Source organism: Thermobia domestica, chromosome 8, assembly GCF_964235325.1.
Source record: "Thermobia domestica chromosome 8, izTheDome1.hap1.1, whole genome shotgun sequence".
Taxonomy (NCBI): Eukaryota; Metazoa; Arthropoda; class Insecta; order Zygentoma; family Lepismatidae; genus Thermobia; species Thermobia domestica.
In genome coordinates, this window is record NC_137461.1 from 287259163 (window position 1) to 287285368 (window position 26206).

Consider the following 26206-nt stretch of genomic DNA (forward strand, 5'->3'; position numbering starts at 1 on the left):
GTGAGTCTTTCACTCAGTAAGATCATTGAGGCTTGTTCTCGAGTTCTCACGAACAGAGCTCTGGTTTGTTATCCACTTGCTGGACTTGAGAATTATACGGTTTGGCGAGTTCAAACATCTCTACCTTTAAAGCAACAAGCACAGTGCTATTCAGCAGTGCGTTATGTACACTTCTACTGCGATGAATTCGCTAACTTAATTATTGGTCCTTATAGATCTAGAAACAAAGAATAGGGCAAGGAGTCTGATCTCTTGAATGCTGATGTTATATGTCAAAATGTAATATTTCTTTGTCATTGATTATTACTAACTTCCTAAACCATTCTCTGTATATCTGTGCAGGTGATACAGTGGACTTCCGAGGCCCCTGCGGAGGATTTGAGCTTGAGCACAACGGTTTGGATCACATTATTTTGCTGACCAGTGGCGGAGGAGTGACTCCAGCCGTGCAAGTAATTCGTCACGTAATTTCTGATCCAAATGACGAGACAAAAGTGACTTTGTTACATTATGCTGAAAATCCACAGGAACTGCTCTTCAGAAACGAATTGGAACAAGTCTCAGGTAATGACAAAAAGGAGCTTTCATCCACTATGAGTTTCGAACTTACTCGTATTTTGAGCTCTATTTAGGAAAACATCGAATATTTTATTGAAGTAAAAATGAAAATGGTAATTAATGGAGTGACAGTTATTAGGTACTATTTGGTATATTCCGTAAGAGCAGAAAAAAGCATGGAATTTAAATATAATCAGTTTTTCATATGCACTTAACTTACAATTATTAGGCCATTTTCTCAAGTGAAATTTCTTGTGTCGGTACCCGCTAATGGCGAAGAGAGACTAATGAACGAAAGGGAATAATTGTGAAAGAATTGGTGGAATGATAGTATGGAAGTCTCCCGAGAAAACCCACTGACTCCAATGTTGTCCATTACAGATTCATTGACCTGGGATCGAACTGTTTATCTTAAGCAGAGAAAGAGTTCAAGTACTTTCCATAAACCTATTTCCTTCGTGTGAAGAACAGGAATTTCAGCAAACACGTAATAAAACAAACTACTACAAATACGTACATACACAACAAAAAACATCAGTACCAGTATAATGTTATGAGAAAACAACTGTGGTTCTATGAGCATCTTTTCATTTAAATTCATATTTCAAGTCACAGAACAGGTTTACATTTTCAACACAAAGAATAGAATTACAAATTATACAAATGTACTACTATTATTACAGCTGACTGGTAGGTACGAAAGAGTTCAGTGTCTGGAATTCCGAGTTATACATGAAGATATACCGGTATATATTCTCTTCAATAATACGAAAGTAGTTGATTTGTGCACAGGGGCGTAAATAAGGACACCGCAGACCCTGCATTGCGGGGAAGAAGACACCAGGAGCTCCCAAATCATGAAGTGGGACATAGAGAAGAGGCCCCCACTTCACGCTGTCTGCAAGGAGGCCGCAAGCTTTTAGTTACACCACTATTTGTGCATTAAGTATTCTGCCGTTAAATATTATCTAATTTACGTATTTTCTAATCTTACCTTTTAAATTCTCTGCACAGCAAAGAATTATGATATTAATGTAACTAAATTTTAACAGATACTAATTATCCTGTCCTGACTGTACTATACTATAGCGTATTATTTCAGGATCAAGGGTCTGGTGTCACCTGTTGGTATGGAGCTGAAGTTAAATTAAATGATGGTGTTTAGTTGTGTAATGTTAATATAACACCGAGACTGTTTAAAGAACTAGGTGAATGAGCGAAAAAAACACGGAAATGGGAACAGTGACAAGGTATTTTTTTAATATATACCCCGCGTTGTTAGTAATACCCAGCTGGAACGCAAGCTTTTGAGATTATGTAGTCTTGTCACTGCATGAACCGTCCTTCAGTCACGTAGCACTACCGGCTAAAGCAGAAAACAGTGCTCTTGTCGCTAACTGCTTATAACTTCAGGTCCTTGAAAGAACCCTTGTTAGGGTAGCTATGGTCTTGTCGCTGTATGAACATCCCAGAATCATGCAGCACTATCCTCTAAAGCAGAAGACAGCACGTTTGTCGTTGGCTGCAGATGACTTCATATCCTTGAAAGCACTTGGCTGTTGCCACGTCTGACCAATAAGCAAAAGTCGTATAGCTGGGAAAGTTGTGGGACGGGCGCTAAATTGCAACGTACCATTCACCCCACGTGCTTCCAATTCAACGAAGATAAAGAAGTGGGTTGGGTTAGGCCGGGATTAATAGTGGACGAACAGCGGGTTATCCGAATAACTATTATTCGTCAGTAATCCAACAAATCTTTCATTTGCTAAGAACAATGATTTACCAAAAGTAACACAGCCGTTACAAGATTCTGTACATCAGACAAATACTTATACGCTGTAATTTATAACTTGCGGACATTGCCTATAATATCTTAAGTACCTGAGAATTTGTATTAGTTCTTATCTTGAGCTATAGCAAGCCTTTACACGGTGTTTGATACAGTATTTACATCAAGTAAAGAACAACGTATTATACCAGTATTTTCTGTAATCTTTTACCGAAATACTTTTTTGAGCGTATGTTTTCACAAAATTTACACTCTCACAAGAGCTTCCATCTGTTATCGATGATTTTAAAGTTTTCGACATTTTTAAACCATAAAGACTCTTCAAAATGCCTTACCTAAGAACATTTGATACTGTGTTTCATTATTTTACTGATCATTTGCTGATGCTCTTCTTTCATTCACGAAGCGTGGTTGCCAAGTTGGAACATGAAAGTCCACGATATTCGTCTTTCTCGGTGAATATACGAGGGGCGTCCAATAAGTTATCTGCCTATACAGGAAGGCAGGGGCGGATACTAATGACGCCTGACACACATGCCAAGGGCACTGTGGGGAATCCCGCTGCACAATTTGAATTCAGTCGAAGCAACACAGTGGTCGTGAACAGAGTGCTTGAGTTACACTGCATAGGGAATATTTGTGTGACGCCGCGAATAGTGGATTTGCAGAAGTTGGAGCACCGCTCGGTCATCAAGTTTCTCACTAAAGAAGGGAAGGGACCAAAGGAGAACCACGAGAGACTGCTGAAAGGGTACCGGGATGCAGCACTGCCAGAATTCCAGGTCAAATACTGATCAAAGCAATTCAAGTGCGGACGGGAATCCATTGAGGATGACTCCCTCTCCGGGAGACCCGCGGATGCAGTCACCAAGGATATGTGCTGCAAAGTTGAGGACATGGTCCTGCAGGATCACCGTATGAAGGTCGCCGAGATTGCAGCAGCATGTGGCATATCCAAATAATCCGTCCTGATGATTCTGCATGACCTTGGGCATGTAAAAATTCTATGCTCGTTGAGTCCTCAAAATGCTCAAACCTTCACAGATGCAGTTACGGATGCAGCTGTCCCAAGACTTGAACTTCTTTGAAGAAGATCAGGACAACTTCCTGACTGTGGTTTCCAAGCGTTGAATCATCCTTCCTACGGTCCGCACATGGCTTCTAGTGACCATTTCCTCTTCCAAGACCTGAAGAAACACCTGTAGGAACAACGTTTTTCGTCCGACAATGAGGTTCAACAGGCAGTTTCCCAGTGGTTTGTAGGACATGGCAAAGTCTATTTTTTTTCCTCTGGGATTTCTTCGCTGCCCACAAAGTGGCGACAGTACATAGGCTTCCATGGGGACTACATCGAAAAACAGTGATGACCGGGTGAGTCTACTTGCCACAAGCGCCATTTCAGACTTCGATTGAGGGGGGGCAAGAGCACCACCGCCATAAGACTTTCATGTTTTGTACTAGTATATTAGTAGACAGTCGATTAAAGTATATGTATTCCTCAAACATTTGAGGGGGCAATTGCCCCCTAAATGGCGCCCCTGCTATCTGCATTCCTTTCTGCCTAAATATTAAATAGATAACTCATTGGACGCCGCTTGTATTTCGTTCCTCGTAACCACTGATAATTATTTTTGCCACCCTCCATTCTCTCTCAAATAATTATTTCCGTTTAATTACTTAGGAAGAAAGAACATGTTTTGGCAGCTGTATTCACAACAATGTCAATAGTGAATCCCTAAAAATCACTCCATGTTGCAAGATACCGCGCCAGCCTCTATTAACCTCTTTATTTAACCTCTACAATTTCAACAATTTACTTCAAGATAAAATGATGTTGAAATATCACTAGGTATGTTAAAATTTAAGACAATTTGGGTAACAGAGGGTCATTGTATTGAATTGACATAAACATTTTTACTGTGTACTTACGATAGCAATTCGTACATTTGAAAAGAATAACCAGCATTAGTTTTTTTTAATTATTAAAATTGTAGTCATAGTTCTTATCTCTTATTAAAATGTCCATTTACACAGTTGAAGTTCATTTTATTTCTTTCATTTCATGCAGCCTCTGATCCTCGAATAAGCGTTACATTCTCCGTGGGAGATGCATCTGATGATTGGGATGGCGAGGAAGGATACTTGGATTTGGACTTTCTTAAGAAATATCTACCTTCTCCTAATTGTCATAAAATCAAGGTGAGATGTAGTGTTACTTAGTAATACGTTCCGTATGAAATGAAAATAGACGTTTTTAATTTTTTTAAAAAAATATGAGAATAGTAGCATTATTTACTAACACACTGGTGTGCAAATCTTGAGAACCAGAAAGGTAAAGTAACATATTGTGTATTGTAATATCGTGTGTTCGGTAGCAATCAATGGAAGCCCAGCAGCATGTTACCAGAGCTGTCCAACACTTAAATAGGAAGCAGGTGATGCATGACATGACATCAACGTGACCGTAACGTCGAATGAGTCTCCACTCCCAACAGAAAGCAGTTGAATGAACAAGGTGAAACAGTATCTGTGTCAGTCATATAGCTGTTAAGATGCATGTGCCGTTACTCACAGCAACTTGGACCGAAGACATTTTGGATGACTTTATACAAGAAAAATCATTATGAAACTGGAAGAAAAGTGAAATGTGACGAGTTTGCTCCAGGAGTTTAGTGTTGCCACTACATTGTTTCACGTACATGGGAAACGTTATGAACTACAGGCAATGTAGAGCGGAAGACAGACTGTGATTGACCACAGGCGGGGATCTCTCTTCAGATGATAGCAGATTCAGTATGAGTAGTGATCTCGCGAGGGTTGGAAACATGCAATGAAGCTAGAACATTATCGAACATTATCATTTTTAATGGTCTAGGTGTTCTTCTTTAGGGAAACGTAATGTTGCATGGACATACCGACCTTCAAATTTTGAACGCGGTGTATTCACCGATAAACGTTAATAAGACACTGTAGTCCATCCCAAAGCACACATCTAGAGAAATGTAGTAGGCCCCGCAGTAGTATGGATGTCTGTATGGGCCACTTTTTTGAACCACAATTTTTAAGCATTTTAAACACAAAAATTATAGAAACACAGGTATCCATACAAACCACAACTTTTGTCCCACAATGCTTTTTCAGATCTCGCCTTAAATCATTCTTATCCAAACCCTTGGCGTCTGTACGGACCATTTTTGGAACCTCAATTTTATATATAAATCTCTATTTTTAAAAAAAACATCCAAACCGATACCCAAATTAAAATTGAAATGAAAGCTCGTCACCGCAAAGCGATAAGAGTCGGAAAGTCAAATATAGATTTACATAAACGCGAATTTAATAAGCTTCGAAAAATGATTAAGAAAGATATACAAATCGTATATACAAACTTCGTTAAGGGAGCGGAATATTTAATACAAGAGCACCCAACTACGTTTTGGAACTTTATTAAGAGTAAATCAAAGCATTTAAATGGTAATGTATTGTGTTATGAGGGTAAAGAGTTAGCATGTGATAAAGATATAGTAAACGCATTTGCAACCTACTTTAAATCAGTGTATACAGACGGAGCACCACTGTTGGTTGAAACATATGATTCGACATTAGTTGAAATGTATGAAAAGATTGATATGTTGCAAATAGTGGTAATAGAACTGGACGAGATTCGAATGGCAATCAGAAAACTAAAATAAAAGTGTTCGATAGGTATCGATGGTGTACCATCATACGTAATAAAAGGTTGTGAAGAGAGTTTCTTATTACATTTACACATGCTATTTAACCTATTACTCCAAACCAGCAAGTTTCCAGCAAAATGGAAACTTACAAAAGTTTGTCCTATTCCTAAAAATAATGACAGTAAAGAAATTCAAAATTATAGGCCGGTTTGTATTCTAAACTCATTTGCAAAGATATTTGAAAGCATAACATATAAGCGCATTGAAAATCACATTATACCAGTAATATCGGATTATCAACATGGATTCGTTCCTGGCAGATCAACCGTAACAAATTTCGCTGTCTTCACTGACCATCTTGTTGATACATTGGAGAATAATAATCAAATAGATGTAGTTTATACAGATATTGCGAAAGCATTTGATAAGGTAAACCACACGTTATTAATGAATAAACTTAAATTTTTCAACTTTTCTGATCAGTTAACTGCTCTTATGAAGTCATATTTGATGGACAGAAAACAATATGTGGTTTATAAATCCTGTAGATCATTTGAATACATTCAATTTTCTGGAGTCCCACAAGGATTTAATTTAGGACCGTTACTTTTTATAATATTCATTAATGACCTTCCTAATTGTATTAAAACATCACATAAACTACTCTATGCAGACGATCTAAAATTATATAGGAGAATTATAACAGCACAGGACTGTGTCAGTTTGCAGGAGGATCTAGACAGAGTAAATGAATGGTGCAAGAGCAACTTGTTAAACATAAATTCAGATAAACGCAAAACCGTGTCCTTCACTAAGAAACGGAATGTTGTTAAATTTCAATATAAGATAGATAGTAAACAATTAAAGGGGGAACAAACTGTCAATGATTTGGGTGTAATATATGATAACAAACTATCGTTTGAGCATCATATAAATCAAATTGTAAATGACGCAAACAGAAGTCTTGGATTCATTTTGAGAATGGGAAGGGAATTTAATAAGTCGAATGTTTTACTGAAATTATATTTTTAATTTGTTAGAACAAAATTAGAATATGCGTCTATTATATGGAATCCCCACACGAAGAAAGATTCACAGAAGAGTGTTAAATGACATGATATTCTTGTACAAAATATTAAAAAACAAATTAAATAGTAAGGATTTGGTCTCTGTCTTTCATCTAAGGGTACCCAATGGAAACATACGTGTGGGCAATGGAAATTTCTTTTATTGTAAGAAATCTCGAACAAATGCAACAAAAGTCACCAACGTGGAGGATGGGTGCAGTGTACAATAAACTGATTAAATGTAAAAAAGTTCTGGATATATACAGCATGAGTCAGAATAGATTTCGCAAATATATTATAGATATTCTATGTAACTCTGATGTGAACACTGTAATTGGGTAGAATAACCTGTTGTGTTCTTCTTCTTAAATAAATAAATAAATTAATTAATTAAAGATTGGTTCATATATATATATATATATGAATATTCAATATGATTGCCAATGAAAACGATGGATATTACGAGCCTAGGGCAATTCTTAGAACTTTTAACATAGGTAAGAAATGTGCATTGCTTTGTTTCATCTACCCCCGATCAACTTCGCTATTTAAAACACTATGCCTAAAACCAATCCCTAAAAGAGCATAATCTCATAGAATTTTATTACTTTTAATCATCAAGAATTTATATCTAAAATTACACGAAAACTACAGCATATATAAAATTGCAATACACATATATATATACAAACACCTACAATCATATACAGACATTAATAACCATACGGTATTGTTTCTATTATTCCATTTAATTCTTTCAACATATCAGTCTTATTGTAATCCATTTTAAATTCTTTCGCTACAGATTTATTTACAAATTTTTGTGGCTTTGTTTCTTGTTATTTTATTTTATTATAATGAAGAGTAATTTCTGAGAAGTTACGGTCAACATTTTCAAAAATATTTTTTTAAGCTCAACTGAATTTTTGTAGTGGAGAGTAAATATCTTAATTTTCAGAACAATTTTGCTTTTATCAGTTTTGTGGCAATAGCTCTTCTCAGATAGCAGAAACAGCTTGCCACAAGCATGATATAAGCTTGTCGTGACAAGGATATAAGCTTGTCCCAAGCTTGTTACGACAAGTCTGTAAGCGTATATCAAGGCTGATTCAAGCGACGAAGTTGACAGGCGAAAAGCATATTGTAGGCTTGTACTGCAAGATTGTTTCAAGCTTGTCAGTTCAAGCTTATTGCAAACTTGTTACATAAAGCATGCTATAGGCTGGTTACCTCTAGTTTATTTCAAACTTGGTACGTAATGCTTGCTCCAGGCTTGTTACCTCAAGTCTATTTCAAACTTGGTACATAATGCTTGCTATAGGCTTGTTACCTCAAGTCTATTTCAAACTTGGTACATAATGCTTGCTACAGGCTTGTCACCTCAAGCTTATTTCAAGCTGTTCACTTCAATTTTAGCACATGCTTAATATGTCTCGTTTATTGCAAGCTTCTCAGTAAAGCTTGATACAAATTTATTTCTGCACGTGAGAAAATGATTCATTTGCTTGGCGACATGTATAATGTTTGATGTGTAGGTTAGTATAATGTTCAATGTGTAAGTTACATAAATGATGGTGTGTATTCTTTTGCCATCTGAGGGTGTTTGGATATTGTCATCACTTTATTGGCATTCTTTTAAATATATATAGGGGAAACCATACCATACTTACTATTAATAGTAAACATAGTAGTAGTCTATGGTTTCTGCAATATTTTTAAAAGAATGCCAATAAATTGGTGGCAATATCCAAACACCCTCAAATGGCAAAAGAACACACACCATCATTTATGTAACTTACACACTGAACATTATACTAACCTTCACATCAAACATTATACATAACGCCAACCAGATGAATCATTTTCTCACGTGCAGAAATAAATCTGTATCAAGATTGACACTACTGGATCTCACTGCAAACCTTATACAAAATGAAATCAAGCTCATATATACAACAATTCTGCAAAAATAAACGTAAAGGTGAGGACGAAAGAACTGTTAAACCTACATAAGCAATGTTGTGAAAAAGAATAGTTGTGTTCGGTCAAAATGAAAGCAAAATATGTATACTTTCACAATCTGTATTATGCTTCTTTCCTTCGTCCATTATGCGTCTTTGCAGCACGAGGTTTATTTCTGTTGAGTAACATTATTGAGATATCATGTTAAATTATAAATCCATGTCTCACACAACATTGGTGTTGAATATATACCCCATACTCCAGTCTATTGAGATTAGTATCTTATCTCAATATAGAAAGCAACACTTTTCCTGAGTTCCTTGGTGAATATACTATGCGACCTGGCAGATCAGCATCCAATTAGTTTACCATTAACCACAGTTTGATGTTGAAGTTGAGCGTCCCGTTTCAGCACGAAGCTTTATATGAGACACTGACCTGTAGAATCCGCAGTAATGCGTTCAGTGTTTGTAAGGTCTTCCACTGAGAATCAACCACGACCCTAGGCGCAGCAAAGACGTACACCACTAGACAAACGTCAAGGGCTAAGCAAACTTTTAAATTATCAGATTTCAGGAAAGAAATAAATTAAATCCTAGAACCACTGCTAGACAGGGTGCGAAATACTGAGGATGGCCATTCCCACACTTCAAAATTTTGGAAGAAAATTCATCCTCAATAATTTACTGGCGAGATATGGTGACACTGACACTGTCAGAAGTATACAAACTATTTACAGTAAATCTGTGCAGTTAGTGGACAACCTAGTGGTTAAGCATTATCCCTAACCTTACATAGTTCAATAATTTTGGATGTTCAATATATGAAATCTTCATTTCAAAACTTTCCAGTGCATTTTTTTGTTTTTACTTATTTATCTACTCCTCTCTCTCCCCGATCATAACTGTTATTATTTCGCATCCTGCTGCTACATAATTGAAATAAATTATCCCTACATTCTACGCAATAACTGATATAAGGTTTCATGAAAACAATCAGCTTGTATTACAATGTTATTTATTGAACTTATTTACATTTTTTGTATTATTTCTAACTTATTTCCTTAATTGGGTTCCTCAACTTCAACGGTGTCACCTTCCACTACAGGTTTTGAATTTCTTCGTTCTCTGCAAAATAACGATCATAAATACGTACTGAAAAACATGTAATTGATTGCACAGTTAAAAGTAAACATTCATATTGTTTACCTTATAAATACGCTTTCATTAAAATACAATATTATTCTTTGAAGTAAGTGCCACACAAGGCTACAGAGTCTGGCACTCGTTTCTCAGATCTGGTGATCCATGGCTTGAAAGCACTCCAAATATGATCTCTATAGCATTACGGTAGAATTTTTATAGTGAATTAATATTCCCTAATCGAGCTCACCTATTCAGATGTTAGATTTGTAGTGTGACACTTCTTATTCAAAGTGTCTTGACTATGTCAAATACAATATAATTCATCTTCCCATACTGAAAATTAATAAAGTAATTTTAAACACTACTATACACAAACATTACGCAAACACTATTTCAATTCAGCAGAATCCCTTATATTCTCCATTTTACGTTTTACAGCCTTATTCGATTAAATTTTGACGATCACTCATAAGAAACACTTGAAAGGAAAGAATCGCGTTTGTTACAATTACAACATACTCTCCCATAGTCTGATATTTAGTCGTCTCGGGATCGCACGGATATGTCTGGGTCAAACAGGGTCAGGGATCTGACTACTTCGTGATCACGAGTCACGAAGTATGTGACCCGTTTCATCACTGGTACCACTGCATGGTATTTATTCACTTTACCTATTTCAATGTTCTAGTGCCAGTAAATTTTCAGTAGAAGTTTTTTCCTAGCTGAAAACGTGCATTGTTCTGTGAGAGCATCAATTGAGATAAATCCAGAAAATGTCATATTGACTCACTCGGTACTGTTGTATAAGTACGGCGTTACGAAAAACAAACGAAGTGACCACTGATATAAGAAATCACTGAGGGATGGAAGAACAAATATTTACTTATTTCTTTAATTTTCTCTCCATGCCTTGTATGAAATGCAATCTGATCTCACGATTCACAGGAAAGATAGGCCATAAGCGTGTGAACCTATATACCTTGTATTCTTCACGGAGCAACACAAATGATAGATGATGACCTACAAGGCGTTATCCTGCGTAATGTACAACAGAACGCATGGGAAAGTGTAGTTCGCAATTTACAGGAACAGCGTAAGAATTTACTAAAATAGGTACCGTGTACACGGACAACTTCGTACCATTTTGCAACGAGTTTGGAACATACCTTAGAGGTTCAATGAAATATTTCTCTTTAAAAATATATTAAAAAAAGAGTAACTGGTGACTAAAACGTAAGGAGGTGTTGAGCAACAATTCTCTGGATTTATTTGTGACAGTAAAACAAACGGATTTCAATCCTGAGCCTTACAGCGGAGGAATACATCTTTGCAACGTTTCATTCTTTCAAAACACAAGAATCACTGATAGGAAGATAGGAAGATAGGGATCATACATATCAAATGAAGAAGGGATGACTCATTACCGTAACTGTAACACTAAGTTTATTTGACCCATATTCATGGAACGTCGTGTCGGAATCATTAGCGTCGTTTCACAATTCATTATAGAGAAGTAATAAATACTCGTGCGACCTATCGATCCAGTTCTTTATATCCCATCTTTGAAAGCAGAAACGTTTCTCAGTGTACATGGCACAAAGCAGGCAAATCACTTCATTTACTTCAATCCAGTCAAATTCTGAATGCATTTTAAGACCTATGTCTCCCTATTTATTTTTCTGGTAATTTGTTGTTGAGTGTTTACGCATACGCATACTTTGGCGTGCTCCATCCTATTGAAATCTTTTTGTCTTTGGGGAAAAAAACTACTCTTACTTTTTTTTAAATTTAGTTTTATTACTGCCACTGCTGAATGAAGTCTTTATCTTGTGGATAAAACATTAACCTTTGTTTCTTGTTCAATTTTGGTGTTGACTACTTCTTTTTCATACTGAATGAAGTCTTATCTTCCGGGAAACTCGGGAATGTCTTTGTAAGAGAGAAATGTGCATTTACTATTATTTTGTCTTTTAACAAAATTTTCTAACTGCTGAAGTCTTTATCTTCTAGGAAAAAAATTTCTTGATTAGTTTTAATGTTATTTTACTTCTTTTCTATCTCCTGAATGAAACCTTATCTTTTGAGAAGGAAGAAAAAACCACAATACCATTCTGTATCTTAATTAATTATAGTGCTTTATTGCTTGTTTCTATACTAAACGAAAGAATCTTATCGTCTGAAAGATTCTGCAATTGCATATTTCTCTATTACAATGGCATTGCAGAGTTTTCCAGAATGTAAGATGGTTTCATTTAGCATAGAAAAGAAGTAATTAACTCTAATCAATCAAGAAAGAGGGTGGTATTGTAGTTTTTCTCTCAAGAGATGAGTTCGTTCAGTAGATAGAAAAGATGTAAAATAACACTAAAATTAGTCAAGACAAAAAGAGGTTAGTTGCTTTCTGTTTTTCATGCAGCAGGTAGGAAATGTTTTTAGAAGGCAAACATAACAGAAAGTGCCTATCTCTCTATTACTGTGACATTGCAGTTTTCAAAAAATGAAATTTCCTTCAGTATAGAAAAGAAGTAATCAACACCAAAATTAATCAAGGAATAAACGTTAGTCTTAAAAAAAATTCATCAGCAGATAGGAGTAATCAAAAAATAAAATTAAACTAACAGAGGTACTTTCCTCCAGAAGACAAGAAAATAAAAATGTAAACAGTAATGAATCTCGATTTTAGTTAAAATTTCCACCCTCTGAGGAAAGTAACAGGCAAGTTGCTAAATTATAAGGGATAATAAAATAATAAGTACATACAAGGTAAACATTTTATCTCATTTCACTAAGTTGCAGATCCCTAGCTTATTTAGTGATGGTAAGAACTTTCCGATCTCTCTCGTGATTGTAAGGAAAATAGGAAAAACTATACTTACCTACGCAGTAGTCTAGGCTTCGCCTGCTGCAGCCAAAGACCCAATACTTCCTTCACCGTTTCTTCTGTTGCGTCGGTGTACATCTTACGAACAGCAGCTGAAAAGAAAGATAGAATTTCAAGCAAATACTAGCGATTTTTATTCTTTAAAAAATCAGTCATTTGAAATAAATTTCCCTCTTAAATAGCTTTACGGAATTATGGTATGGTTTGTACACGTGGATACCTAGAGCTGAAACTAATTCCTATATTATTTTTCAAGTCACCTAAGCTAGGCCCCTATTTTGTGATTTTTATGTAAGGGTACTATAGAAAGTTATCTTTCACCACACTTTTGGTATATTATATAATGGAAAAGTTACATTTTTCTATACAAGTGTAACAAGACTTTCTTCTGTTAGTGCTGATATGGTTTTGAGTCAACGTTTCAAGTCACCTTAAATAACACTACAAAAAACCATTAGGTTTTGGCTAACTTCGTTGTCACGAAAAATTGAAAGACGAAGACGACAAAAAGACGAAAGTTTGACTATTCGCCGTCTTGAAAGCCTGCAACTTTTCTCTTTTTATATTGGAATTATGGTAACTTCGAAAGCTATATTCTTCTAGTGTTTTATCTGCGTTCTAGTTAGACAAAGAGCTCTGAAATTTTGCACCTTTAAAATATCGACAGGGGACACAGTTTGGCATACTATGTAATACTACCAGACTAACAGTGTTGCCAACCCAACAAAGTTATATTCTTTCAAAGTTACATTCGTGGGGTAGACAGTATCAAATTTACAGGTATACACGAAAAGTCTGGTGCAAAATTATACTTCACATAGTGATTCCTACACTGTACTTCAATTTAAATTCGTTGACACTATTGACTTGATTTAGCCCTGGAATCATTCCTACCATGGAATTTTATTTGGTTTTAGGTTTTCCGTACACCTTACAAATTGTTTTTGAATGCTTTTTCAAGCAAAGATTTGTTTAAATGGGTACTTTGCCAGTAAAGCTTTGTTTACAACATAGAGTGTTGGATTAGTTATTGAATTTCCTATATATTCTACACAGATTTTATATTCACCCAGTAAGGGTGAACACATTTACATATTATACTACTTGACAGTAAAAGCATCCTAAAATACTCAAAGCATACTTTATTCATGAAGAATTACTTCTGATTGCTTGGGACATACTAATATGAGAACACACGTCCAGTACGAGAGAAGTAAGACTTAGTAATTAGCAAACTGGAATTTTGTATGGTTACTAGCATAAATAAATAAATGAAGTTAAATATTTCAGTACAACTTTTCAAATCAACTTACTGTGGATCTTTTTGCACATTTGGGTGGACCCAAAGGTGTGCTTTTTTGCTTCATGATCCTTGGTTTCCTGCCAGAGTAGGAGAATTCCATTGCGAGCTTGTCGCACAAAGTTCTTCTTATTGCATTGTGAGCGAAACCTTTTAAATCCTTACCACCAATTGACAGTAATACTTTTACCTGAAAAAAGGAAATTATTTAGATCTAATGCATGCTGAAATCGAAAAGAAAAACAATATATATAAGAGTCCGTATTGTTATGTTTTTCTACCAGTGGAAAAAAATAACGAAGCATGAATGAAACTAGATTAATTTTTAAATACCGTAATGTGAAGTGTGAAAAAAAAGGGCGTGGAGTTCTGAGTTTCATGGAAGGCCGTATCAAATGGGCTACGTGAGTAACAAAAACTGTTTGCCTGGGATTTATTTGGTAACTTTCAGCTTTATATCGGAATTGCGGTTATTTAAAAGGACCATTGTCCGTTTGAATTAGAAAAAATACTATATATATATATATATATATATATATATATGTGTGTGTGTGTGTGTGTGTGTGTGCGTGTATGTATATGGAAATTACATACACTTCCAAAAGTAACAAGAAACAGTGGGTTAATCAGTGCTGCCAACAAGTAGTGTCAGACAATAGCTAAATGACGCACAGAAACTAGCTAAAAATGGTTCAACTTACCTTAAATTATAGGTAACAGAATTTAGGAACAAAGAAAGTAAAAATTTGGTACTTTCTGTCTACTAGTTTACAAAGATGTTCTAATATTATTTATCTTTTGATATCCTCAAATCAAACAGTTTCACAATATAATTTGTTCCTTCATTGACTAGAAGTAATAAAATCTCTTTAATTATTTTCAACTTCAAATGCTGGGTATGTCTTGATAACACTATTGATCTATCACAAAAATATATACATACACATGCACGCATCTTAACAAGATAAACCCAACCCAAACTAAAAATACACTAGAAACTAATCAAACAACTGACTATGGAGAAACCAGATTCAGGAATCCCAATTTACCGTGACGGATAGGTGAGACTGATAAAAGATATCTAATCTACTGTGACAATGTAAGTGATGTTGTAAACAGAAGAATTAGAAAAATACCAAGAGAAACTACTTTTTTTTTTTAGGTTTTTCATATGTTCTAAAAAAATTGACTGCAAAAGATTTAATTGCCGCCTAAATGACTATATTAGCAAGTATGAATGGCAAGTTGACCAAAATTCAGCGGCGGCTGGTACTATATGTTGCATGGTTGTGCAACCGGATATTTTTTTAATACTAAAACTATTTTTAAGTATTAATGTAGTGTATCAGTAAAAAAATAAACCTCTGCTCTTGAGCGCAAAAACAGTATTGATGCATTTCTGAAAAAAGTAAATTAAAAAACGGAAAGAAAGAAAGAGATTTACATTTCCGGTGGCAGCGAACGTTGCCACTGGAAGCAGTAATATCGAGCATATGGCAGTAAGCTCCTATCTGTTAACATGGGGAAGTGGATTTATTCTTGCATCGCTCCTATCTTCCCGTATAGCTTTCTTGCGGTTGCCTTTCTTCCGCAACTGGTCAGCTTCTGTAATAGTTACAAATTCCTCCGCTTAGCAGCGCTTGACTCAATTCATAGGGTGAGGGAGATACAGACGCTCGGAAAAAAGAAGTTATTCACAAAACAAACTCGCAAAGAACAAATATAACTCTGGTGGTAGCAGGGACGAATCCAAGCTGAAAGTTTGGGGGGCGGTCGTTCGAAGTCAATAGATTTTATTTAACATTTATAATACAAAAGTGAAAATTCTTGGGATAAGATTTATTTTTTAAAAAACCCTATTCTGGGGGGGGGGGATCGATCGAGTCTCGAAGAAGAAAATGTCTTACTACTGGTCTAATTCCTAGCTCTGTGTCTTTCGTGCACATGATTCTGTGTTCGATTTCCAGCGGAGAGCATAAATTAATATCAAATCATTCACTTCCAATACTCATCTGTCTTCTTTAGCCTAATTTGCTGGAATGTTAAACTATTTTTTTTTTCATTTTCGAAGGAAAACATCTTAGATTTCATGCTTCTTTACAGACAAAAATACGTGGTTTCTGAAAATGGACTTTTTGTACCGTATATTTATACAAAGAAATGCTAACAAAATGCATATTGTCGGAGGAGAAAGGTGTTTCTGGACCCTAAAGAAAATAAAGCGGAAAATATTTGCGGTAGCGATGCTTTCTATTCAGAGAAACTTGGCGAGCAGCATTTCAGATTTCAATAAAGTCATAGAAAATTTGAAGCCCAAAAGATCGAAGAAAGACCTTCCATTCTAAAATAATGAATAGATTATATAATTAAATAATTTTGTTTAACTGCGTGCATGAAATTTTCTTGCTTTTTTTTCTTCTTTTCGGATTAAATCCATCATTCATGGCTTACAGCACATACTATATATTCGATTTATCTCGTGTTCAATAACATGAGTGTAGAGGTTTTGTATATAAATAGTGTATAAACGTACATTGATAGTGGTTGTTTGAAAAAAAGGAAATAGCTTATATATTAAATCAATATTAGAGAAACAATTTAATCAATAATATATAAATAGAGCTTAAAAGACTTTCCTCTTCCCAGACAGCATGTTTGCTTGCCGCAAGCTTGCCTGCCGCTTTTATTTGATTTTATTTCGCTTTGGCTTATACACAAAAGCTTATTTCTGCTTAGCGCAAGCCGTAGTGCGGGCAACCCACGCTTCGCTTGCGAGACGCTTTTCTTTAGATTGAAGTAAAAAGCCAGCGCGCGTTCGATTTTCAGTTGTTCTCAAAATCCACGTGACGCTGACCTTCTTACTTTCGGCGATAAGGTAGTGTTTGCGTTGTTAGTGTCTTGTTAGCATTCAGCTTGAATAAAGGACAAACTTAATTATTTTTTTTAATTGTTCCGTCTAGTACTCTAGTACTCTAGTCCCACGTACCTATAATATCGCTCTTTATTTCCTCATATTTCGGTAACTATGAGGCATAACGAATTGTAGTATTTACGTATAAAGCATAAATGTGAACATAGATGGCAGCAGATTTGAGCCTACTTATTTCGCGAAAGAATACAGAACTGTTGCAGATATTTTAATATAAACTTCAAGTTTATCTTACAGTTTACTATAAACTTTATCTGAATGCTGTGTTTAAAGTATAAACATTTTTCTGCGTTTTTATATAAAAAGGTAGAAATTTCAAGTACTCGCCACTAATATAACAACATGTTAGATATTTGTAAGAATCAACGGCGCGTTGCGTGCCATACTGAATCAAGTAGCCTAACCTCTCTTGTGCTAGTTAGTGTGCCAGCGAGGAACAAGTGTTGCAATACGCATTTGGGAGCAAAGCACACATACAACACTTAGAGGGTTGACGGAAGTTCTCACTTTCGAAGGGCGACTTGCTTTTTGAACTTCATCTCATCTCATCATCTTTTACTTCACTTTCATTTTCATTTGGGCTTCGGCCCTTGGCTACCTTTTTACGATGGCGGATTCTGGCAACACTAACGGACAATCGATTCTAGGACGACATTCCGGATTACCTGCTATTCTTCTTGAAAACTCAAGCTCTGCACTTGCACAACCGGCACCCATTGTACCTTCTCGTCGCACTCGGCACTTTTCTTGGGGAAGTCAACCAATCCCGTCTACATCTAGAGAGAGACATCCATCAAATGATTCAATACAGTCAGCAAAACGGATACGGTCACGGTCTCCAATAGAATCTATGGACATTCAAGTCAATCCACAGCGTAATAATACTGTTCCACAGCTTCAAACTACTACTGCTGCACAGTCAAATACCAATCCTCTTTATCATTTCATTCTTACAGACTACGATACAAAGTTCACCAATCCTAAAATGATTTTTCTACAAATTATGAAATACGTTCCACGGGTACGGGATACTCTCGTTCAAATCGTCCCCACTAGAAACGGCTATATTCTGAAATCGAAAGATCCAGATTTTGGTATTACCATTCGCAACAAAGCATCCTACGAAATCTTCGGTAAGAGCGCCAAACTTACAAAATTAACAGATAAACGGCAGAAACAACCTCCACCACCTCGCAAACCACCATATTTCTCGGTTGTTATCAGGGGTGTTTCCCCTGAACTTACCGATGCTGAAATTCAAGAGGAGCTAAAACAGGAGGGGATTACAGTAGACAGATGCATTCGTATTCGAAATAATAATGGTCCGACCTACATGGTCCGGGTGCTTTCTAAGCAACAGGAGACAATCGATTATCTGTTACGATTCGGTGCTCCAATTTATAAGAAAATACATCGTGTCGAACCCTCTAAAACTCAGGGACCTTTACCTATACGCTGCGAAAAATGTCAGGTGTACAATGACCACATTACAGCAAATTGCTCTAATCCATCTAAGTGTGGATACTGCTCGGGTCTACATGAAACCAAAGCATGTCCAAACTTAAAAGGACCACCCAAGTGTAACACCTGTGGCAGTGGACTTCATCCAACCTACAGTTATCGCTGTAAAGCTAAACCAGAGCCAACTCCTGAGCATCCGGAGCTAACAGTACCGCTAAAAACGACTGACACGGCTACTAAACCAAGCCAATCTATCTTACCACCGCTAACAATCGAAGATTTTCTCCGCTACATCAGTCTGGTGCTTCAAAATATATTTCCCTTTCAGCGAGCCAATATTCTTCATCACATCATTTCTGCCGCAAAATCCATCTTCCATATCAATCTACATGCAACATATTCTAACAACTATGTCCATTTTCATATTGGTTCTCTGGAAACTGCTGTTTAGTACAATCTGCATAGTATTTTTCATTATGGGGATTACTTTCTTATTTGTCAATATTCGATCCTTTTCGCAGCATAAACTGTTATTAGAAGCAATGTTGTTGGAGGAACATATCAATGTCTTTGCGCTTAATGAAACTGCTTTAAAACCGAGCATGGTAGCCCGCATTCCTGGCTATCAACTAGAACGTCATGATTATCATGATCACCTAGCTCGTGCTCAAGGCGGAGTTGCAATAGGCTTTCCTCCAAAGTATCCAGTTCGCTCGTACAACCCACAAGCTTTTAGTACTTTGCCGGAATACCTTCTTTGTTCCATATATTTTCCGTCCATAATCATCAATTTTAGTACGATCTATATTCGACCACGACAACCTATCCCGCTAGACTATTTCGAACATATTGCCAATAATTATCGAAATATTATTATCATGGCGGACATTAATATACATAGTCGAAGTGATCGTGAGAAAACAGAGTTTCATCAGTATTTAACTGACAATCTCCAACTACATCTCCATGTTCTTCCTTCGCACACCAGACCTATAAGTCAGACTACACCCGATGTTGTCATTACATCGCTAAATCTTCTTACTGACTGCCATCTTGAAGTTCTGGACTCAATCGGGAGCGATCACCATCCAGTGAAACTAACACTCACTCGAGGACAACGACCACGCCAAGAAATTGCACCTCGCACTGTTCCACGATATGATAAGGCAAATTGGCCTCTTTTCCGGCAAGACCTTGAGCGCAGACTTCACAGTGAAACGCCTCCAACTAATGAAACCGAGCTAGCTTCTTGTATTACAACTATCACCACGGCAATACAAACTAGTGCTAAGCATCATATTCCAACCGAACAAGTGCATCCGCACAAACCGAAATTACCGCCGACATATGTTCCACTCATACAGCAAGCTCGCCGCCATCTTCGAGAGTATTATAGAACTGGAAACGATGCATATTTACGCCTACATCACCAATGGCAAAGAGCGGTACGTAATTATCTTGTTGCATATAAACGTCGCAACTGGATAAAATCTTGTAACAACTTATCCGAGGAAGCACATCCTTCTCGATATTGGAAGAGGTTTCACCAGCTTGTTGGCAAAAGCACTAAAATCACATATCCTCTAATAGCCGACGGTACTCCTCTCTTCTCTGACGCAGACAAAGCAAATGCATTTGCTGCTCAGTTACAGGCCGTTTTTACGCCTACAGCTGTTTCTAATCGTTGTGAGCGGACCGATATCTCTTGTATTCCTACCTTACAACCATCCACGGAGCATATTATTAACCTAGATCATCCTCTTACTTCATCCATCACTGTCGATGAACTACACTCTGCACTAAAACGGAAAAGGAATACAGCACCTGGAATCGACACGATATCTTACCGACATATCAAAGAAGCCCCGCCATCTCTCTTACTACTCCTCGTCACAATATACAATTTCATCCTCAGAACCGGGTTTTACCCCTCAGATTGGAAAGTCTCCAAAATCTGTATGTTCCATAAACCGAATAAACCTGTACATTCAGTAACTTCTTACAGACCCATCCAACTCACCTCAGTTTTCAGTAAGATACTAGAAAAAATTCTCGTGTGCCGCCTCCATAAGTACCTTGATACCACTTCTCTGCTACCTGTTCATCAAGCGGGGTTTCGCCCTGGTTTTTCCATAAATGACCAGCTACTTCGCCTCAGCTCAATAATTACTAATCAGTATAACAAAGCATTTCCATCATGTCTCATTCTCATGGATTTAGAGAAGGCATTCGACAAGGTTTGGCATTATGGTCTCATTAAAAAATTGCAAACGTTTAATCTTCCTATATGCTATCTCAGACTAATATATTCTTTCATTTCAAATCGCATTGCTTATGTTACAGTTGGTACGGCACTTTCCTGGCCGATTTTTCCTCTTACTGGAGTACCCCAAGGATCAGCTCTCAGTCCTTTACTATATGTCCTGTATGCTTCCGACATTCCTTCTGTACCACGCAATGTCTTTACTTTTCAATATGCTGACGACACAGCTTTTCTAGCTCTCGGCAAAACGGTGCATCAGCTTAACATTGCTTTACAAACAACTCTCGATAATTTCGTCAAGTGGTGCAAGAAATGGCAGTTAAAGATCAACTCCGAGAAAACCCAAGCTCTGGTTTTTCTACCGCCTAAGCGTCGTTCCAAAGTCCATAGAAACCCAACTCTCTTACAACTAACTGTTGATGGGTATCATGTACGCCCATCCACCACTGCTACCTATCTAGGCGTGGTTTTCGATTCGAAGCTTAGCTGGAATGCTCACTTGAAAAAACTAACGGAGAAGGCTAATCTTAGATTAAATCTTCTGCGACGTCTCACAGGAACATCTTGGGGACTAAAAGCCGATGTTTTGCTTCATACATATAAAGCTTTCCTCCGTCCGATCCTTACTTTTGGGCATCCCGCTTGGTGCAATGCTTCTGTTTCTTTCTATGAAAAACTCAGCATATTGGAACGGCATGCTATTCGACTGGCGTATCGAATTAAACTTCCATACCCAACGTGGCTCACATATGAATATATAGACTTTCCAAAGATCACCGAGCATCTCGCACAACTTCGACTGAGATACATCAGCTCTCGCATCCAAACAGGCCATCCACTTTTCTTGGACATCCTTCACACAGACGCTCTTACCGACGCAGCCTATCGATACAAACATTCACCTTTAAATATTTTCATATCTCTATATGTGAAACACGAGCACCTTCCTGCGGCTGAAAGGGAAATATATGATATATACGTCATTGATCATCATATACCGCATCTTTTTCCATCTCAGCACTAGATCCTCACCATTAACAAGGGCTTCCCCATGTGTTCATTAGTCCCGAGTCGCCCCGGGACAGAAGATCTAACTCTGCATCCGTCTCACTAATCAAACTATGTTTGTGGCGTGTTAGCACTTCACCTCATTCATCATAATCATCATTATTCTTTATCATATTTATTATCATGTATTCTAATTCCTATTAGTACCTTAGCACCTGAATCTCATATCTGCACTCAACTTTAAATTATTACTTAAAAAAAAAATGTGACTTATTACGTGATTACTAATCCTTATGTTCATATTTTCTGCACTTAGCCCATCTTCAAACTATCTTATCATCAATAGCAATTCTTTAAAAATCCTTGCCAAAGAGAGGGCGTAACCCTCTAATGGCTGGGAGTAGAGGACTCTTTTGCTCCTATAAAGTAAAATGATGAATAAAGATTTATAAAGTTAACCCTATTCCCGTACCCTTAAAAAAAAAAAAAAAAAAAAAAAAAAAAAAAAAAGCGTTGCGTGCGAACTGGCCACCTGGAATCTCTAACCAGGTAAAAAAATAGGGTATTCGTAGCTGGCGAAGAAAAATAATCAAGTCACTTAGTGTGTTCATCCCCAATTGTTATTTTTATCCGCGATCTTCGTACATAGGTTGGAATACTTGCCTCTTTGGGGTTTAGGAAACAACCGTCGAATTGTATTTTCATACCTCCACGGAGGTTGACACCCTCATTTGATCTTAATTGTTGACAACCTTGCGATTCTCTAGGCTTACGATTTATTTTGATACTCTCCTCTTCGGAGGCAGAGATAACTAAACTTCGTTGACGACTTTGGCAACTCTACCGGCTAACGATTCGTAGTGCTTCCTCCTCGGAGGAAAAGCACCTTGACAAACTAAAACCTTAGAGCAGTGCTCTAAGTTCATACCATCTATTGGGAACGCCACTACCTTTCTTGTAAGCTGGCGCCATCCCCTACTCTAACAATAAAGATGGCTTCTCAGAAGACATCCACCAAATCTGAGAAAAAATCTCAATCGACGAAGATTCCTGCTATTAGGGGCAAAATAATCCGAGCCACTTACAAACCAGAAGACTTTCTTCTGCCCTTGGGCAAGAAGAAGCAAGCAGCCATTCCAGGGGAGCTCAAATCAAAACAAAGTACACTTATGCAATCAAGTGCCTCACAACCGGCTACTTCAAACAAGCCTGAAGATATGGACTTTACAGTAGTGGGAACACTAAAGCGACGTAGGTCTTCATTGGAAAACCTCAAGAAAGCAGACTATCCGCCACTCCCAGTCAGCAATAGGTTTGATGTTTTGTCTTCCACCCAAGCAGATAATGCTAATGCCAGCAATAATATTGCTCCGCCAAAACAGCCGCCCAGTCATAAGCCTCCTCCCATCTTCATATACGGTATTACAAATACATATACTTTCATAAAGACCTTGTCAAGAACATTGAAGGAGCCTCCATTAGCACAGCCAAATAAAGAGCGCATTCGACTTCAAGCGTCCAACAAAGATGATTATACCACCATCAAAACTTACTGTGAGCAAACGAAGACTGAGTATGCCACAGGTGTAGCAAAAAATGAACGACCTATTAAGGTAGTTGTCCGAAAACTACCTATTGACACAGATTTAGACGACCTAAAGGAAGAATTCTCCCGACTGGGGTACAAACCAACCAGCGTCCATCAAATGTCTCGTAAAAGCAAGACGGAAGACAAGAAAATAATGATGCCACTGTTCTTGGTTGCTTTAGAACGAACTGCAGCAGTCAAAGAAATATACGCTATAAACAACTTACTTCACTACCGGGTTCAAATTGAACCTTACAAGCCTCCCTCAGTCTTGCAATGTTACAGATGTCAACGCTTGGGGCATTCGCAAGACACCTGCCAAGCCCACCCGAGGTGTCTCAAATGTGGGCAATCACATTTTACACAGTCCTGTACTAAACCAGACACATCCACACCCGCCACCTGCGCAAACTGTCAGGGAGATCACCCAGCAAATTACCGAGGCTGTCCGGTATTTAAATCCTACTCAGAAGCTCTCAAATTGCCGGTGCAACAACCGAACAAACACCCAGGTATACCTAAGAAAAATTTACACACATCATCCTCAGAGAAAATTTCCATTCCCACTGCTGATAATATACAACCCGTGACAAAGGATGACAATGATGTTGAAGCTCCAACCTCTTCTCACAACCAACCAGTTACTGCCGTCCAACAAGAGAACTCTAACGAAGATGTTGACTTAAAATCAGTTCTTTCATTTCTCAAGGGCTTACATTTTCGTAAAATACTTACACACATTAAACGTGGTATCACACGTTTTCGACAAGCTGCAGACTCAGCTTCCAAGGCTGCAGCAGTAATCGAAACAATAGCGGAAATGGTTGACGATGGCTGTTTCTAAATCCGGCGTCTTACACCACACACTTATACTTGCCACGTGGAATGCAGATGGTCTTGAGGGGCAGAAACAAACGCTTCTTCGCTTTCTAATAAAGCATAGAGTTGATGTCATGTTCATCCAAGAAACACATTTTACTGCTCGCATCACTTCTTGGCGCATATCTAATTACATTGTATACAGACAGGACAGAGTGGGTAGACAGAAAGGAGGATTGCTGCTCATAATCAAAAAGTCATTACCAGTAAGGTCGCTTACAATACCACCACTACTTACTTTAGAGGCACTTGCTGTTGAGCTAATAACTCCAGGAGTTCCATTAGTACTGGTCACTGGTTATAGGTCTCCGGCCACACATTTAGAACCGACTGACTTCGACATCATCGCAAATTTAGGGCCCAAAGTTATCTTAGCTGGTGACCTTAACGCAAAGCATGGAGAATGGAACTCCATTATCCCAAACACTGCTGGAGACGCTTTACACGAATATCTCCTCACGTCCATCTTTATCATCAGTGCTCCACCAGATCCAACTCATTATCCCAAATTTGGCGGCCAACCTGACGTGCTTGACGTTGCTCTTTGCAAAAACGTATCCTTTAGTACTCATCCATATGTTCTCTCGGACCTAGACTCAGACCATGATCCAGTCATTTTTCATGTCTCCCATCGCAGCATCGCCCACACTGCTCCTATTCTTAAACACATAGAAACTGATTGGGATTTGTTTAAACAGGAATTAAACACACTGATCGACCTAAGAGATCGGCCCGCCACCATTCAGGACATCGATCAGGCAGTTTCTCATATCACTGTAGCACTTCGTACAGCAGAGGCAGCGAGCTCCACTACTACCATCTCTCCAACGCAAACAGGTCAACACGACAGTCTACATCTGCAACTCTATATTCATTTAAAACGTTGGGCTAGACGTCGCTGGCAGCACACACTTCATCCAGCCTACAAGACACTGTGGAATAAACTGCGTGCAAAGATCAAGATGCTGACTCAGCGACAAAACCAACAGTACTGGGAAGATACTTTTCGCAACCTCACAGTAAATGATCGTAAAATTTGGACATACTCTAAATCCTTCCAACGGGCTACTAATGCTTCCAGAGCTAGAGTCCTCCAAGGACCACAAGGACTGACTCAAGACCCGCAGTTGCAAGCAGATACTTTCGCTGACTCTCTGCAAGCACAGTTCCAGCCCAATAGAAGCCAACTCGATCCTTATTTCCACCAGCACATTAGAACTACCTTATATAGTATACGAACTCAAAACCCTACACATGGCATCAACCCAGTTACACCTCGGGAAATAGAAAAACACATCAAATGTCTACCGACAAAGACAGCATCTGGGCCTGATGGGATTCGACCTGAGCTACTGAAACATCCAACTCGAAAATTACTGGTCTTTTTGGCACATTTATTTAATACCATCTTTCAAATATGCTACTTCCCAAAGACCTGGAAGGAAGCTCGTATCACCACTATCCCTAAACCCGGAAAGAATCCGCAACTTCCGGAAAACTATAGGCCGATAAGTCTTCTGTCACACTTAAGTAAATTATTTGAACGTGTGTTCCTCTGGAGGCTAAAACAACATGTCGCCAACAGTGATCTTCTCCCCTTCCATCAGTTTGGGTTTCGTGCTCAACATAGCACTACTACCCAACTCGTACGAGTAGTTGATCACTTAACCGTGGCTTTCAATAGAAAACACCACACCCT

The 26206-nt window shown here is 37.7% G+C and overlaps 1 protein-coding gene and 1 long non-coding RNA gene across 7 annotated transcripts in view; one reads left to right on the forward strand and one right to left on the reverse strand.

Moving 5' to 3' along the window:
- The window catches only part of LOC145693676 (uncharacterized), a 206828-nt gene that overhangs the window by 105227 nt on the left and 75395 nt on the right, over positions 1-26206 (forward strand). For all 6 annotated transcript variants that reach the window (XM_081769921.1, XM_081769922.1, XM_081769923.1 and 3 more), the window contains exons 14-15: positions 343-564; positions 4416-4546. In XM_081769921.1, coding sequence (XP_081626047.1) covers positions 343-564; positions 4416-4546 — 353 coding nt within the window. The remainder of the gene's footprint in view (positions 1-342; positions 565-4415; positions 4547-26206) is intronic.
- Positions 10054-14555, reverse strand: LOC145693679 (uncharacterized). Its single transcript, XR_014132816.1, has 3 exons — positions 14393-14555; positions 13075-13171; positions 10054-10180 (listed from the first exon to the last, which is right to left on the reverse strand). It is a non-coding gene; the product is annotated as an uncharacterized LOC145693679 (long non-coding RNA).